This window comes from Nothoprocta perdicaria, unplaced genomic scaffold, assembly GCF_003342845.1.
Source record: "Nothoprocta perdicaria isolate Ctin4 unplaced genomic scaffold, notPer1 scaffold_270, whole genome shotgun sequence".
NCBI lineage: Eukaryota > Metazoa > Chordata > Aves > Tinamiformes > Tinamidae > Nothoprocta > Nothoprocta perdicaria.
In genome coordinates, this window is record NW_020455500.1 from 586708 (window position 1) to 603990 (window position 17283).

At 54.9% G+C, this 17283-nt stretch overlaps 3 protein-coding genes across 6 annotated transcripts in view; 1 reads left to right on the top strand and 2 right to left on the bottom strand.

The window, feature by feature from the left end:
* Window positions 1–3241, bottom strand: part of TEX11 (testis expressed 11) — a 28901-nt gene extending 25660 nt beyond the window's left edge. For 3 of the 4 annotated variants that reach the window (XM_026040935.1, XM_026040934.1, XM_026040936.1), the window contains exons 1-4: window positions 1869–2250; window positions 1334–1414; window positions 1132–1251; window positions 184–264 (exon numbers count right to left, since the gene is read on the bottom strand). In XM_026040935.1, the coding sequence (XP_025896720.1) occupies window positions 184–264; window positions 1132–1251; window positions 1334–1414; window positions 1869–1985 (399 nt within the window). In that variant the 5' untranslated portion in view covers window positions 1986–2250. Of the gene's footprint in view, window positions 1–183; window positions 265–1131; window positions 1252–1333; window positions 1415–1868; window positions 2251–3139 lie in introns of those variants that run through there. The other variant, XM_026040937.1, reaches the window with a different exon arrangement.
* Window positions 3242–5706: 2465 nt separating this feature from the next.
* LOC112948677 (nuclear cap-binding protein subunit 2) lies at window positions 5707–8576 on the top strand. Its single transcript, XM_026040950.1, has 4 exons — window positions 5707–5869; window positions 6030–6211; window positions 6986–7124; window positions 7828–8576. The coding sequence occupies exons 1-4, from the start codon at window positions 5783–5785 to the stop codon at window positions 7924–7926; spliced, it is 507 nt and encodes a 168-aa protein (XP_025896735.1). The 5' UTR covers window positions 5707–5782; the 3' UTR covers window positions 7927–8576.
* Window positions 8577–12576: 4000 nt separating this feature from the next.
* On the bottom strand, window positions 12577–17271 carry SLC7A3 (solute carrier family 7 member 3). Its single transcript, XM_026040909.1, has 12 exons — window positions 17225–17271; window positions 15594–16002; window positions 15185–15343; window positions 14930–15110; window positions 14731–14843; window positions 14127–14349; window positions 13911–14050; window positions 13736–13838; window positions 13448–13653; window positions 13050–13216; window positions 12812–12920; window positions 12577–12710 (listed from the first exon to the last, which is right to left on the bottom strand). Exons 2-12 carry the CDS (start codon window positions 15961–15963, stop codon window positions 12577–12579), a joined length of 1905 nt encoding a protein of 634 aa, XP_025896694.1. The 5' UTR covers window positions 15964–16002; window positions 17225–17271.
* Window positions 17272–17283: the final 12 nt, after the last annotated feature.

Sequence of the window (17283 nt, forward strand, 5' to 3'; positions counted from 1 at the left end):
TGAAGGAAAAAAACCTACTGTTTCATGCAATATTTTAGCATAAAATAGAAAAAAAAAGATACAGAAGAGATATGCATTCTCAAATGTTTTTCAAAATTTTCCATTATACATGTGTCTTTAACATAAAGAGAGGAAAACTGATTTTCAAATTTTGAAAGACACAAAAAGGATTATTTCACTAACCTCTTTCGGCCACCTCATCAACATATCTTTGCAGCGCTGCACACATGTCACTGCTTTTTGAGAATTTCCTTGAGCGACTGCCTAAGAAAACAGAACATGTCAATGTGCTGTTAGTGAACAATCGATCTTAAACACCCATTAACATGCTGATTCTCCACCAAAAAGGATTTTGGCCCTTCAAGGAAAATATGTCATGGATTACACAAATTCCAGATATTATGATTTTATACCAAATTCTCCCACTATTAAAAGCTTTTATATGTGAAGATCAGTATGTGCAAGTTCATGGGGCAGAGGGTAGGTATGTCTAGAAAGACCTTCATCTCATGGCACGCAACATTTGATTTCATGATTTTGCAGGATCAAAAAAGTTGTTTTAAATTACAGAAGACTTGGCTTATAATACCTACTCGCTAGATATTAACCTCAACTACCTACAGTCATGATGAATCCTGCATTCATGTACTTGTCAGTCAGTCAGTCTGCCCACAAAAACCAGCTAAGCATGATGAGCATTCTCCAAAGACCATTCTTGCTACGTATATGTTACCCTACTGCACATATAGGGGGACCCTTGCTCTAAATCTAATCTATCGCTCCTTCTTCAGTCAAGCACAGACCACCTTTGGAACTGACATGTTTATGATTCAGAAAGGCAGCTGTTTGTTTCATAAACACCCATGCTAGTCAAACGACAGGGCAACAAATCTCAACTAGAAGATAGGAATAACACAGCAGAAATGACTGCGATGAATTAGGCAAATTAAAAATTATTAAATTATTGCAACACAGAATGCAAACATCAGATCTGAGATCTTACATCTAAGTTAAGAAGATATATCCTTCAGCAAGTCTTCAACGCCAAGCATTCATAGGTCTAATTACTGGGTCAGAGTTCCCCCCTATGCTCCTTATGACTTATAAAGAAAGTTGAGAAAAAAATCTTACTGATTCAGCCTGATAAGAGAGCACTTTGAAGAGGTCCTTCTCCACATCAGCTTTGTGCACATGAATATCTGCCTCATCATTACTCCTCTTAAGCAACTTTGCATACAGTTTTTCTATACTCTGGAAAACAAAGACCAAGCATCACTCATGGAACTTACAAATAGGTGTGTGTTTAAGAAACTGAAACCAGAAAATAACTTACTCCCATGGCAATCTCTAGAAATCCATCCGCAAGTTCAGCTTTTCCTATATCTATCCATCCTTTCCCAGTTTTCATAGACATCTGGAGGAGAAAATGGTACGTATTTTGTGACAAGTTGGTAACTTGTCAAAGAAGGGTAGCATCAGATCTCACGTTGTTGAGGGACAAACGCAATGCAGGAGGGGAGTATTTCAGCTCTCCAGCTTGTGCCATGTGCCCTTCACATTTGAATGAAGGCCTGTGCATTCAGATGCAGCATGTAGGACTTAAAATTTCCTTCAATATGATTATGATACTGAAATAGATGAATATGATGCTGTTGTAATATTTTATTACACCATGTTACAATGCATTATTGGCAAATACATCATTGCACTAGCTTAGCACCTTTGATAGCGTGGGCCCACCTTCAGTAGGGATCCCCCCTGAATTATAGACCTATTTCCCTCATCTGCCTAAACAATTTTAACAGACTTTGAAGATTTCCCTTGATAATCCTTTATTTCCCCTGCTCACCTGTCACTATTGCTCTTACCAAAATTTGTCTTCGAATAGTTCCTTCTGGAGGATCAGTGCCTTCACACAGGCACACCAGTCTACATGCAACAAATCTCACTGCAGGAGAACAGTGCAGACATTTGTAAGCTCCCATTACTCTATAGTTTGGCTTATTTTTAAGAATGTCAAGCCCTACCTATCCGAAAGACCATTTGCTGTTTAGAAATCACAAAAGCTAAAATAATCGAAAGCTTCAGGAGTCAAAGCAGTTAGTGGGTTTTAGCCAAGCTGCTTAAACTCTTCCTTAAGCATCCAAGGGGGAAAAAAAAAATCTCTTCAAAATGCCTAATAATCTCTGGAGAGAAAGTTAAGTGGAAGACAGTATTCAAAGACTTAATTGCATTGCAGGTGCTGACAGTAACATATCTTGAGAGCCTCAAAACAGCCTTCAGCAAAATAAGGAAATCAAGATTAATAACCCTCACATTTTTAAAGTAAAAGGCAGAAGTATTTTCAGGCCTTCATTACACATCAGCGATAGAAAAAGCACCATTTAATATATTTAAAATAGCCTCTCCCTGGCCCTTCAGCTGTGATATAAGATCTGAGAACACTACACTATACAACAATTATTACTTATTTTGTGTAAACTTATCCTTTTCCCTTTACCTGACATCATTTTTTCCCCTGTAGATTATATATAATTTCAACAACCCCTCAAGACAAAAATGTAGGCCAAATATTTTATCCTGCAGATCTATCTAAAGAACAGGATGAGGAAAAAGATGAAAAGCTCATTTCCACTTTTCCCCAGGCTCTCCTCGTTCTAGGCAAAGATATTAGCTGTGTGCTGGGCTAAAGCAAAGCAGGAAAAGAGAATTTTAAAGTTTTCTGTGTGTAATTATTGATGAGATTGCTTCTTTAAAATAACTGCCTCGCTCTGTATCAATTAAGTGACTTACAATCTAAAATTTACATCAGTATCATTTCCATAAAATTTCAGATTTAAAAAAATGCACTGGAAAGCAAATTACACCTTCCTTTGGTCATGTTTTTATTATGTTTTGGCACAAAAATGGGGAGTGATAAGCGTTCCTGCTCTGCTTCTGTCATGAGATGATTATTACACCAGCTTGAGCCTTTCTGAGCTGTTTTATGTAAGTCTACCCATACGGTTTGCCTATCTATACCTCATCTGACAAAATCCAAATAAATCTACAATATTATCCATGTATCTGTCAGCAGAGTTTTTCCTCTTCACACCTCAGCACACAAAACCCTTTAGGAAGACACGGAACACATACATACATTTAGCCCTTTGCTCATCGCTGATGACAGAACCTGAGTGCTTGGTGACTGCCCAGTTCCACAGGTTTATTGCGCTCTCCTCGACCTGAGAGGGAGAATTCCATTAGATTTAATTTCACCTCCATCTGGATCACACCGAAATGAACAAACGGAAGAACCACCATCTTTAATGCATATGGTAACAGCCAGTGCACGTGTCTGTGTAGCTTCCTTGTGTAACAGTGGATTCAGAAGTGCAAGATTGTCTTGAAACTCTGACATGATCTGACCGTCTCCACAAAGAGATCTGGTAACCTAAAAACAGGCTTGCTGAATACGCCCCAGGGATTCTCTTGCTCTAAAACTCAAGGGATCAAGCATTTCAGAAAACTTGGAAGTGATGGGCAGGAATCACATGTTCTTTTCATAAGCAAATGGCAGAAGATACACTTTTTAGTCTTGGAAAGGGCTATTTCACACCTAACTATTTAAAAGCATTTCTAAGATGAACTAAGTAAGAAAGATGATTGTTAACAAAAGGCAGACATGACCTGGCACAAACTATTAATCACAAGACAGATAGCCGTACCCATGTACATGTCACATCATCCATCACTGCCTCCAGCTCTAATGTGAAATTGTGCACAAGGAATTCTGTAAGGGAAGTGATGGACTTCAGAAACAACCAGAGTTCTTTCTTTGTCATCGTTAAAATACCTCCCGGAAAAAAATCTGCTTATTCAACATGTTACTCAAATGTCCTAACACAGATTTCAATCAAATCCTTTTCCAATCTTATTAAAATATGATCTAACTTATCCTCTACATCTGGAATTAAGTTTTCTCACCAACACATATACAAAAAATGTGCTATCACTGTGCAAGACACAGCTGATTCCCCGGTAGCTTTAAGAGCAAAGTATTTACACTTTAAGCAGATGTTGAAAATCAAGAGATCAGAAAAGAGCTTTAAGAATTGTAGGTTTGCAAACATTTAATAGGAACCCTTTTGCATATCAAAAAGAAAATTAAGTAGTTTAGTTGCTGTTAAATACCTACATGGAAAAGTTATAAAGATGATGGGAGTCTTACAAGAAGCCAGTAAGTTCCCTGAACAACCTCAAATCAATATTTTCCATCACTTCAAATCACAAAATCGAAATCAAATGTTTCTCTAAAAAAATGACCTTGCTTAACAAGGAACTTTGGGCTTTGCACAAAAATCACACGGTACAATTTGACAATCCTTTTACAGGAAGAGAGCAAATTACAAAACGGTTTCTCCTTTCTGTTAAAATAATTTAGCTCAACAGGAAGAACTGATGGATACCGTTTTTATGCAAATATACTTCCTTACAGACAACATGGAAAATATTTTCTGCTGTGACCATTGCCAGCCTACCTCGCTCCTTGTCACAGATTCAAAACATTAAAAACCACTATCCACCTTATAGAATAATCACTACACAATTTTGATGAAAAAGTTGGGCAAAATCTGTTATTCTTGTTTATATTTCAGATTAATGCATTTCTCAGCATAATTCCTTTGGAAAAAGCTTCTGTCAAAGTAGCGGTTTCCTCTTAAAACACGAGTTTACTTATTTTATTTCCAAGTACTCCTGCACAAAGCCTATACCGAGAATTAAAAAAAAAACTAATAAAAGCATTCTAAAAATGACTCAAATGTGTGAAAATAAGCTCATCCAAAATGCCTGGCACTGGGTGCAGGAGGCAGGGTTTTTGCTGCTCAGGTACTTGCCAGCAGCACCAAAGCTGCCCACCAGCCGGGCCAGGCTCGGTTTTAGCCCTCGCTGACGTTTCAGGCGCCTCGCTGATGTTTTCCTGCCTCCTCGCTGGTGTTTTTACGCCCCCACGGAAGCGAGGGCGGGTTTCTACGCGATGGCGCCGAGGCGCCGTGAGGACACGGAGCCGAGGGCGGCCGCTCCCCGCCGGGGACACCCCCGGGCTCCCCGCCGTGACGCCAGCCACTGAGCTGGGGACTTTCCGGGACGAGGGCGCGGCCGCTCGCTGAGGCGGCGCTACCTCAGCCGCGCTGCCCTCCGCCGCCGCCGCCGCCACGCTGCCCGCCGCCCGGTAGAGCTCCTCGGTGAGGGCGGCGATGCGCGACGGCGCCTCCTCGCTCAACAGCTCGCGGACCAGCCCTGCAAAACAGGCGGAGAGGCGGGCGTGGAGCGGCAGCGACCGGCATCAGCACCGGGACCAGTGTGCAGAGGCGGGCGCTACCTGACACTGCACCCGCCATCATCACCGCCTGAGGGGGTGCCGCCACTGCGCATGCGCAGCGCTCCCGCCTTCCCGCCCGCGCAGCCGCCACCGCGCATGCGCACGGCTCCTTCCTTCACTCCTGCGCAGGTGCCACTGCGCGTGCGCACTGCTCCCTCCCGCCCACGCAGCCGCCACTGCGCATGCGCGCTGTCCCGCGCCGCCGCCGCCGCTGTCGTCGCCGTTGCCGCCGCGCGGGGCTCAGCGCCTTAACGATTGGCTGCCCTCCTAGGACGCCCCGCCTCCCAGCCTCGAGTGGCAGGCGTCTCGGCCAATGAGGCTGCGCGCGGCCTGCCTGCCCGCCGTGTCCGTTGGGCGCCGCGCCGGTTCTGGAAGGATCCCCGGAGCAGGGCCCTGCCGGGCGGCAGCGGCGGCGACGACATGTCGGGGCTGCTCCACACCACGCTGAGCGGCCTCAACAGCGACTCCTACTGCGAGATCAGCCAGTACCGCGACCAGCACTTCCGGGTGCGGCACCGGGGCGCGCGCGGGGGCGCCTGAGGCGATGGGGGGAGGGGCGCGGGGCCTGAGGTGACGGAGTTGGGGGCGGCACCGGGAGGGGGTCGCGGTGCCCCGGGGGGGGGTATGGGCGCCGCTCACCCCGCTTTGGGCCGCGCTCTGCCCCCAGGGCAGCCGGCAGCTGCAGGAGAAGTCGCTGAAGATTTCCTCCACGCTCTACGTGGGCAACCTGTCCTTCTACACCACCGAGGAGCAGATCCAGGAGCTCTTCTCCAAGTGCGGCGACGTCAAGAGGATCGTCATGGGGCTGGACAAGATCAAGAAGACTCCCTGCGGCTTCTGCTTCGTCGAGTATCCTTCCCAGCTCCTGGCTGCTGCCGGCATTGACCTGTCCCTTGAAACGGAGCCAAACTTGGATTCTCCCTGACAGGCACATTTCTTCCATCCTCTTTGTGTTTTTTTTTTTTTATCCCCTTCCATCTTTCAGAGACAGGTCTTACTGCAACACTGTGAGTGGAAAGTGCTGTCACTTCCAGGTGTTTTTGGTGGCAGAGAGCACCTTTCATTCATCAGCTTCTTTAACCCAGTAGTTTCTCCGGAAGGAATCACCGCTATGACCTCTTGTGTGGCCAGAGTAAGAGCAGATGTTCGTTTCCTTGCCTGAACTTCACACCTGAACAAACTAGCGGAACAATCCGTGGCGCTGTTCCCAAACAAGGGTACACGCTTGTACAAGTTGTACTGGGAGCTGCCTTTGCAGAGCTCTCCTGTGAGGCCCGCTGATCTTGTTCAAATTCAGTCCAGTTTCACCTAATCTAAGAAGATATATTATAAATTTCTTGCCTGTAGCAAAGTTTTAGCACCTTTCTTTCATCTGCTTCTGAAATAAGTAATCCAATGCTCCTTGTCTGTGCAGGTACTAACATTAAATTGCAGCATTTCAGGAAGAATTTGGAGCTGTTTTCAACTTGTATTTATATAAATGCAGTTTTTGATCCTATAGAAAAGAACGTTTAGGCTGCTAGGCAGGATTCCTCTGCTTGTTAAATACAGTAGTTCTATTTTTTAATTTCTCCCTGCAGCCAGTAAACCAGCAAGTTGAGCTTTCCTTACCCTGGGCCTCAGATACTACACGAGAGCAGATGCCGAACACGCCATGCGATTCATCAATGGCACTCGGCTAGATGACCGCATCATTCGAACAGACTGGGACGCGGGATTTAAGGAAGGGCGACAGTATGGGAGAGGAAAGACCGGAGGACAGGTAAAGAGATCGCTAGTTCAGTCCCTGAATCCACTTTCCTTAAATGTGCCTGCTGCTTTGCCAGTTTTCCCTTATTTAAGGTACAGTGCAGGCTATAAAAGCCCCATAAGGAATTTTAGCTGCTCCCAGGTTGTTTTGGTAACTGAGCTTTGCTGATGTTCGGAGCTAGGAGTAGAGCTTAAGGCATTTTCTGGCTGACACTCTAGTTTTTCAGGCTGTGCAGGCAGAATGAGCCTCATTCCTGAGCTGGTGCTCGTAAAATGATGCTGGGTTTGAAGGGGGTGGGTGGGAGAAGGCCGCAACATAGCTCCTATGCCAACCCCAAAATCCTGCAGCATGTCCTGGGGAGAAGGTAAGGTTCCTTTGCAGGTTCCTGGAGCGTGGAAGATAAATGTATCTCGTAATTCAGAAAACTAGCCGCAAAATTGGAATAGAATATTTTGAGGGGTTGTTATTTTTTTTACTTGAAAAGACTTTAGCCATCTGTTACAGTCTCATTTGTTGTCCTGACTACCACCAGCAGTTGTGTTGGTAGATCCCTTGAAGAGATTTCAAAACAAGACAAAGTGCTTGTAGCCCAAATTCCAGTTCCCCACCAATGGATCAAGGAAGGGATGCTGATTCCAGAATCTCCCTGGAGACAGTGCAGGGTACAAACATGTGTCACTGCTGGCTCCTAACATGTGTCACTGCTATGTCCCAGGTGCGAGACGAATACCGGACAGACTACGATATGGGAAGAGGCGGCTTTGGCAAGATCATTCAGATGCAGAAGGCAAATCATCAGCCTGCAATCTATTAATTGCCTCGTGGGCCCTAGCTCGTAGAGGGCTCAGCCCTTCCAGAGGGCTGCACTTGCATTTTGGATTGTGGTAGGGAGTGAGATACAAGTTCCAGCAAAAGGTGACTCTCCTTAGACTGTGGATATACATGTGTTCATTCCCCCTTCCTTCTGGGCTAGAGAGGATGTTCTGTGCTGATACAGGGCAACAAGGGAAAAAACGGACAGCTCTGCAGGATCCTGGGTGAGAAGAGGTGCAGCCTGTGACACCGACTGTGCGTCACGACGTGCTCTGCGCGTTGCAGCCGAGCCCGTGGCTTCCCCTAGGCTGTGGCTGCAGCCATGGTTGCTCACGAATGGAACTGCTGGGAAGATCCCGACCCACATGGGAGCCCTCCAGGTGCCTGGGCACCTTGAAGAGATGCACCAGGGTTTCAGATGTCCGATTTACAGTCTCCATCTGGTTAAAAAACAGTATTGCTGTTTAGATGGGAGAAGTGTAATACGGTCTTACTGTCCACTTGGAGGTGCTTGTCTGCACATCTAGCCCGTGGCTTGGTCAGGCCTGCAGAGCCTTTCTGTTTGTGATGACCCCAGTGCTGCCTGGCTTTTCAGATCCTCACTGTTCGGCGTGATTTTGTTAAATTTTATTTCAATTTTTTAAATAAACAGTGAGTCCTGTACCTGCTGCAGTTCATGCATCAAAGCCTTAGCTCTATGACAGGAGCAGGGGAGCATGCATTTAAAATTGTGAACATAGAAGCATCAAAAGGGAACACAAACGAGTCTTGCTGTCTTTCCCTTAGTCTCCCTCTTGCTGCTGTCCTTCACTTCTCCCATTATATTTTGCAACAGCTGCTGGTGAAATGAGAGGGAAGTTCCATATAAAAAATATACAGTTGCTTGAAATAAGGCAAGTCCTGAAGTTTCACACCAGGAAATCTTTCTAAATTCTCTCTGTAGTTAATTCCAGAATCCAAGAAAGCAATGCAAAGGGCCAGGATGCACTTAAGAGATGAAGAGACCAGAAACTCTCTTGTGCTGTGTTTTGTAAGGAGCCTTCTGCTTTTGTGAGAAGTGGAAAGGGCTCAGCTGACACCCTAGCTTGTGCCTAGGGTCTGAACCAGGGACCAGAGAGGAACTGAACCTTTCTGATCTGTCCCAAGCACCTCCCGGGTGGGGCAGTTCCATTGCACAAGTGAAATTCTGACTGCAAATTGGGTTTCTATTATGCAAATAACAGTAGCTGGCCCCATAACCTATAGTCACAGTTTCTCTTGCGCTGTTTTATGGAAGATGATGCAGTCTGTCCTAGGTACATCTGTGTGTAGGCCAGGCATACGCTCTTAATTAATGCCACACTCAAGTTACCCAGGGACCCTTTGAGTTGACAACTGGGATAAGGAGTGAGACTCTGCACTTTATTTTTCAAATGTCTCCTACCTGCTTGTTTATGCAAGTCAGGTTGCCTCATGTGTCCAACTGTCACAGGTTTTGAGGGAGCTGCCTGTTAAGCCTTCAGCATACCTAAGAAATGACACGACTTGACAAGCCTGTGACACAGCCTGTCTGTCCCTAGGATGCAGCAAGAGGGAGCAGGATGTTGACTTAGGAGGGGGGAAACAAAAGCCGTCATCTGTCCAGCATCTGTTGAGAGCTGCTTGGTGGATGATGTGAATTACAGATCAAGAATTTCCTGGAAAAACATGAAAAGGGAAAGCATGAGGAGAATTGGGGAGGGTTATCTGCCATCAGACTGCTGGATTAGAGTCCCTGGAGTGGGGATATGTAAGTGGGAATATATCAGCTTGCTCTTGGGAGAGCCTGCATGGCCTGCTGGGCATCTCTGTCCTACGTGCAAACCAGAAAGCATGGAAGCCTGTTCAGTCTGAATGGGCACCTGGACTGTTTTATTACTGGGGAAGGCATCAGTCTGTTGCTGTCTCTGCGAAAGAGATTCAGATCTCAGTTTTACACAGAGGTCTCCCTGTCCCACTCTCTTCAGGACAGGGAAAGAGACTTCAGCAAGTCCCACAGCAGGGCTGGCGAGCTGCACAGCATTCGCCTTCACACATGACCTTTGCAAAGAGATTTATTTGTGTCGCCTTTTGTCCAAATATGTACATAAACGGATCCAACTCAAATACTACAACTGCTGAAGTCCCTCCCCTCCAGGATACAATCCCGAACAAGACCAAAAACTGGTGAGAAAGTTGACGAGCTCGCGAGGGCCCCCAGGATGGGACCGGCGTCGGGCACCAGCTGTGCCTGCAGCACTTGTCTTCCAGGTCCCTGCCATTGCCGCACAAAGGAGTTGGAAGAAGAGAAGCCCCCTGGTCCCTGCCGAGCAGAGGAGACCTGGAGAGGTGACAGGAGCCGAGAGCAGAGGCCCTTCTGCCTGCCAGACAGCCAAGCTCCTCTCGTAGACAACCGTGATGCTGCGTTCGCTCCCGCACTTCTGCGGGGGCTTGAACCCTCCAGGCTTCCCAGGAGATCAGGACTTTGTGTCCAGGGAGTGTTTCTGCTTTTATCCCTTTGGATCCGCAGACCGTCTTCCTCCGTGCTGGAGGACAGAGCAAAGTTTAGCAGTGGGGAGGTTTGCTGGGACACAGCGCAGACCCCTGTGCTCTACAGCAGCTTTCCCGACCAGTCATTGTGAGAGCATGAGAAATGAAACCTCTTCCCGACCACCTTCTCCACTGGAGCCGCCGTTAGCTTCATGTGTGACGCTCCGGTCCGTGCTGTTCCCACTGAGATCCCCATCCAGCCCTTGGGCACCTGCGCTGCACGCAGGGCATCGTCACCGCTCCGCTGCTTTCCCAGCCCTGGGCACTGCTGCTCGGAGCCCACCTGGATCCTCCAGCCCCCTTCACGTAGTCTTGGCCACGGTGAATGCAGCAGGAAGGCTGCATCGCTCAGACACGCGATCTCCACAGGAGCGGGAAGGTCCATCAGGAGGTGGTTCCTCATGGAGACCTGCTCGTCTGTGCCCTAAACTACTGCCCCCACAGGCTCCTGTCCAGGCCGCTCTCCCACAGGTCCAGCTCTGCACCCTGCCCTGCAAGGGGGACTCCTGGGGGACCAAGGTGGCCTCCCCTGGGGCACAGGCATGTCACCAGCTCCAGGATGGGCAGCTCCAGGCAGGAATGGACTGGGGATGAGAGCAGGAAGAGAGCTACAGGGCTGCGAAGCAAGGGAAGCACGAGCACAATGACCCAGGGGCCGAGCCAGGGGACATTAAGCCTGTCCCGTTAGATCAGATTAGCCTCTTTGCGGGGCCTGATTTACACTTTGGCTCCCCGAGCCCACCCTGGCGTCCCCGGCGCCCAAGAGCCAAGGCCGCTTGGTCCAGGGCCCGCCCGTCCCCACGTCTCTCTGCAGGACAGAGCCCCGGTGCCTGCCGCCCGGCAGGGCAGCAGTTAAACCCGCGGCAGCGGCTTCTCCCTGGCGCCTACAACGCGCCCGGGCTGCGGCGCCTCATTATTCACCCCCGCTCCCATGTGCTGAGTTATGCAAAAGAAAAGAAAGGTTAATAGGGGCCCATGAAAGGCAGCGAGGCCGCCCCGGGGCTGGAAGGAGCGTCCGCGCCGTGCGCAGGCGGCAGCACCCGTGGGTGCACGCCGGGCCAGGGCGCCTGCGGGTGCCTGGGGGTCGGGCAGGCCCGGGCGGGTGCACCCATGGGTGCACATGTGGGGTGGCCGCCGTGGGGACAGGGCTTGTGGCAGCTCCCCGAGGGTGCGCAGAGCGGCCGGCCGCGCTGCTGACCGTGCTGTAACCCACGGCGGCTGCCAGGAAACACGGAGAGATGCCAAGGCAGCCCAGATCCATCTGCCCCAAATTAGTTTATTTTGCAAAATCAGCTCTCAGGGCTGATTTAGAGCAGAGCACAAGCTGGGAAATGATCTCCCGGTTCCGGATGCGCCCCGGCTCCTGGCTGCGCTTCCTCTGCTGAAGCCCTCAAGGGGTCTTACCAAGGGCTTCGCTGCAGCGGGGGGCACCGGGGAGCACAGTAGCACCTGGGCAGCAGCAGCAGCTCCCAGCAGTGGCAGGGCCCTGTCCCAGCGCGCCCGCTCCGACTGCGCCGCTCCCTGTGCCGGCTCCGTGGCCGCGGGCGCCCGGGCGCGGAGGCAGGGAAACAAGCCCTGGCAGGAGCCCCAGAGACAACGTTCCAAAAACCCCACACATGTAGTTTAATAGGTACAAAAGTCAACATGAAAACACCGATTCTGCGGAGGCGCACGAGCTCGGACGCCGAGGCAGCAGCACGGCCGAGGCTGGCACGGACTCCGGAGCCGGCTGCTGGTGCCGAGCTCGGGGTCGGGGCAGCACAGGGGGTGCAGGACCAGGGCGCAGAGCACAGCAGGACCCCGGCACTTGGGGGACGCGCGGAGGTCATCACGGCCACACGGACATACAGAATAAATAGAGCTGCACTATGGCACGGGGCGTCCCGCGGGTGGGCGAAGCGGCGGCTTGGAGAGCAGGTCGCGCAGCGGTGGGACGAGCCGGGGTCGCTGTCCCCTCATGGCGGGGCCGGCCCAGAGCATACCTGGAGCAGACGGCCCCGTGGAGACCCACTGCCCGGACAGCATCCGGACAGGGCTCCTGTCCCCAGGACTCGCTCCCCGAGCAGGAATACGGGCAGGGGGCACAGGGTCCAGCAGGGCCAGCTCAGACGGCAGCAGCGCCGGGGCCCGGCTCCAAACCGGGGTGGTGCAGGGGCTTTTCTCCCGCATCCTGGGGCTCCCTCGCGCTCTTCCCCTCCACGCTGTTCCGAATCCCGTAGCCAAAGTAAATCATGAAACCTGTGGGACAGTTGGTACAATGCAGCAGACAGCAGCATCCCCAAGCCGGCCCTGCAAGGCTCGGAGTGTGGCGGAGAGCAGGAGCCACGCGGGGCACCTACCCACGGCCATCCACACGGCAAAGCGCATCCAGGTGCGGGCGCTCAGCTGCACCATGAGCAGCACGTTAACGAAGATGCTGAAGAGTGGCAGGAGCGGGAGGAAAGGGACCTGCGAGGGACAAGGGGTGCCGCGTCAGCTCTGCACCCCGGGGTGCTCCTGGCCCCGCACGGCTCCCGCGGGACACTCAGGGTGAGCGCCCTCGGGATGGACTCGCTGGCACCCACGGGCTGCACTCACCTTGAAGTTCAGCCGCGTGTTGCTCTGCGGCTGCCTCCAAATGATGACGGTGGGGACGAAGAGTGCGACGAGCAGCAGCGCGAGGGCCACGAGCCAGCCCGCGCTGGCAGCCTTCAGCGCGCCCACCTTGAGCGTCACCAACACGCAGATGACGGTGACCAGCACAGCTGCAAGGGAGGAGATGCTCAGGGCATGCGCTGCATTCACCCGCTGTCCCTGTCCCCCGTCCTCCTGCCCGCATCCCGTCGGCACCTGAGCATCCCGCGCACCCGCAGTCCCTCCCGCTCCGCACGGACACGCCGGAACGCGCCGGGCCCGGAGCTGCTCTCCAGGAAGGATGCAGCAGGCCGGAGCGCGCAGCGGGACGGCACGAGGATGCTCTGCCCCGGCCCGCTCACCCAGGGCCGAGACGCACGCATAGACGATGCGCCCCGAGAGCGCCGTGGGGGTGTCCGCGGGCGGCCTGAAGAGCATCCCCAGGGACAGCTTCTCCTCCTGCTTGCTTCCCGCGCCGGCCGGGTTCATGACGGCCCTCTCCTCCTCATTCCCGTTCAGCTCCAGCATCTCCATGGCCTTGGGCGAGCTCAGCTGCCCGGGCTGGTACCTGCGCAGAGGCACCCGGCGGCGCTGAGCTCGGTGCCGGCAGCCCGGCAGAGCGCCCCGGCGCGCGGCGCGGTGCCACTCACCGCAGGATGAGCACGCACACGGCCACCAGCGAGTAGGCGAGCAGCGTGCCGATGGACATGAGGTCCACCAGGTCCTTCAGGTTGAGTAGGAAGGCCATGACGGCTGCAAGGAGCGCACACAGCCTCAGCACGGCTCCCCCAGGACCGGCAGCGCGGCGCCCACCAGGAGCCTTACCGGCAAGGACGCCCGAGGCGATGGTGGCCGAAAGGGGCGTCTTGGTGCGGCTGTTGATGCTGGCGAGGAACTTGAAGAGCAGCCCATCCTCCGCCATGGCGTAGATGACGCGGGGCATGGGGAACATGGAGCCCAGCAAGCTGCGGCGGGGAGCGGGGGGCTCGGCGGGCGCCCTGGCGGCAGCGCCGTCCCCGCCGCGCGGCCCCGGCCCACTACCTGGTGGAGAGCGCGCAGAGCGAGCCCACGGCCACGGCATAGCGCGCCGGCTCCCAGCCCACCTCCTTGAAGGCCTCGGGCAGCGGGCTGTCCTTGTTGAGGAGGAAATAGGGCACCATGAGGGTGAGCGCGGCCGAGACGCCGAAATAGGCCACGAAGCAGATGAGGAGGGACACGATGATGCCGATGGGGATGGAGCGCTGCGGGTTCCGGGCCTCCTCCCCTGCAAAGAGAGCACGGTGCCGTCGCTGCTCGCAGCCCCGCGGGACTCCCGCGTTGCCGGTCGGCAGCTCTGCGGCGCCGGCGAGCTCCTGGCGCGCTCGGCACTGCATGGGAGGGAGCCCGGCCCCTGCAGCGCCCGGCACAGACACGGCCTCGGGCCGAACGCTTTGGACCAGAGACCTGCCAAGCAGATCCCTGTGGAACCGGCAGGAAATTAAGAAGCTGCCGCGCTGCACAAAGGCAGCTCTGCAGGAACGCAGCTCCTCAGGAAAACATCGCCCGCGGCCGCGAAATCACCGAGCGGCGCCTCGCAGGATTGCCGCGCGGCTGCAAGAGGCGGGACGAGCGCCAGCCCCGCCGCCCGCGCCGCTCTCGCCCTTACCCGTCGTGGCGATGCAGTCGAAGCCCACGAAGGCGTAGAAGCAGGTGGCAGCGCCCGTGAGGACCCCCTCCAGGCCAAAGGGGAGGAAGCCACCTGAGCCGAAGGCCCCTTTCCTGGAAGGGAGAACCCGTGGTCACCATCACCACCACAGGGCATCCCGAGGGGACCGGCCCCGGCCCGGCACATCCGCGCTGCTCACCTGGTGTCCCCCGAGGCGCCGCAGCACGAGCTGTTGGCGTAGTCCTCCTCGGTGAGCTGCCAGTTCTTGACGTCGCCCTTCACGAAGCCGGCGATGATGACGAAGCCGAGCACCATCAGGTTGACCGCCGTGAAGATCTTGTTCACCAGGGCCGACTCGCTGACGCCGAACGCCAGCAGTGCTGGAGGGCCGGGGCGGGTGAGCGGGGCAGCGCCGGCTATGCCCCCTCCCCGCAATCCCACCCCTGCCGCTCACCCGTGAGCAGCCCGATGAGGATGACGGCGAAGAAGTCAGGGCGCTCGGCCAGCACCCCCGGCACGTGCAGCGTGGTCTTGTTCGCGAAGAAGGTGGAGATGTGGTTGCCGATGATGTTGTCGAAGGACGAGCTCCATGAACGGGCCACGCTGGCCGTGCCTGGCACAGCAGCCCGTCAGTCCAGAGCCCTGGTGAGGCGCCGGCCCGCGAGGCCGCCCCCGGCACCGACCCCACGGTGCCAGGAGCACCCAATGAGCCCTTGCAACACCCAGTGCTGTCCCCCAGCACGGCCCTGGGCATGTCCCTCTGCCACCACCGTGACACTCGCTAGGATGCCATGGGCGCACACCACCAACACCCTGCCCCACTGTGCCTGGGCCACTCCAACAGCTCTCTTGGCACCGCATACCTATCACATAGGAGAGGATGAGGTTCCAGCCGGTGGTGAAGGCCCAGATCTCGCCCACGGTCACGTAGCTGTAGAGGTACGCAGAGCCCGTCTTGGGGACCCGCGCCCCGAACTCGGCATAGCAGAGCCCGGCCAGCACGGAGGAGAGCGCGGCCACCAGGAAGCAGAGGACGATGGAGGGGCCAGCCATGTCCTTGGCCACCTCCCCGGCCAGCACGTAGACGCCGGCGCCCAGCGTGCTGCCCACTCCCAGTGCGATGAGGTCCAGCGTGGAGAGGCAGCGGGCGAAACGCGTCTCCTCGGAGCTCAGATCCACCACGCGCCGGCGGATCAGCTTCCTCCCAACGCTGCTCATTTTTCCCCCAAACATCTTGGCCTCGTGCAGGTGGTGCCCAGCTGCTCAAAAGCCCTAGAGGAGAAGGGACCGTAAGAGCATGAAATGTGGCACTGAGCGCAGACCTCAGGCAGCAGTGCCTGGGACACCAGCGGTGACACCAGCGCCAGCCTGGAGGAGCTGCTCTCAGCTGCACCGGTAGCACCAAGCCAAGGACACCCAGCAGGGCAGAGCTGCTTGGACGGCTCCATCCCACCTGGGCGCTGCACGGTCCCCCACCCACCCAGGTCTCACTGCAGCCACCAAATCAGTCCCAGGTGCCAGGAGCACGAGGAGGGGATGGACACGGCGATGGTGTCGCAGAAAAGGGGCTGGTTGCACAAGCAGCCTGTGTGGTCCAGCCCCTTGGACACATCCTGCGCTCGCCCGCTGCCTCCGAGCACCTCCCCGCGCCCCGGTGAGTCCCACTCCAGTTGTGAGCTCCGGCGCATCCCGCGGCCTGGCACGTGGGCGGGCACGGCGGCCAGCAGTGCGTTCCTGCACTCGCCAGGAGCCGGCAGCAGGGCTGAGTCACCCGGACCCGGTGAGCCCTCTGCTCCCAGCACCGCGGCTGCATCGCCATGGAGCTGCTCGGCATCAGCCAGCCCTGCACGTTCTTCCTGACAGCTATTGCCCCTTTCCACCTGGGAAAGGCAACGGGTCTCAGGCAGGTGCCTGTAGCAGCACTGACAACCTGTCGCCTGTCGCGTTGTGCGCATTGGTGTGAAAATACCCACGGCAGCTCACACCCGGAGCAGGGGGATGCAGGGGGTGCTTTGGTAGCCATTGGCTCGGTCGCTTCCCCATAGCCAGGAAGGTGCCTCGTATCCAAGGGCTCCGTCTCCATCGGAACGGGCCCACTGCCCTTGGCAGCAGAAGCGCCAGGAGCCCCCCAGCTCGGGCCAGGATGCTGCCAGTTTTTAGGGAAGCAACAAGTGGCCCCCGGTGTCCCCGCCGGGCCAAGCTCCGTGCGCGGCTCCGGTCCCCAGGCGAGGCTCGCGGGCCGCAGGAGCGGGACATCGGGCTGCCCAGAGGACCCCGGAACCCCGGCTGGCCCGAGCCTGGGGCTGCTCCGCACCCGCCGCCCCCCGCGCTGCCGCGGCGGCCCCGCGCGCGCCGGGCGAGGCGGAAGCGCCGCGTCCCGCCGAGGCTTGCCTCCGACGGGAGCCGCCGCGGAGCCGCGCGGAGCGGCCACGTGCGGCTGATGCAAGCGCCGAACCGGTTGCGCCACGCGGCAGCGGCGGCCGCCGCCACTTACCGGCGGTGAACAAGCCTCGGCTCGGCTCGGTTCGGCGCGGCTCGCTGCGGCCGGTCCCG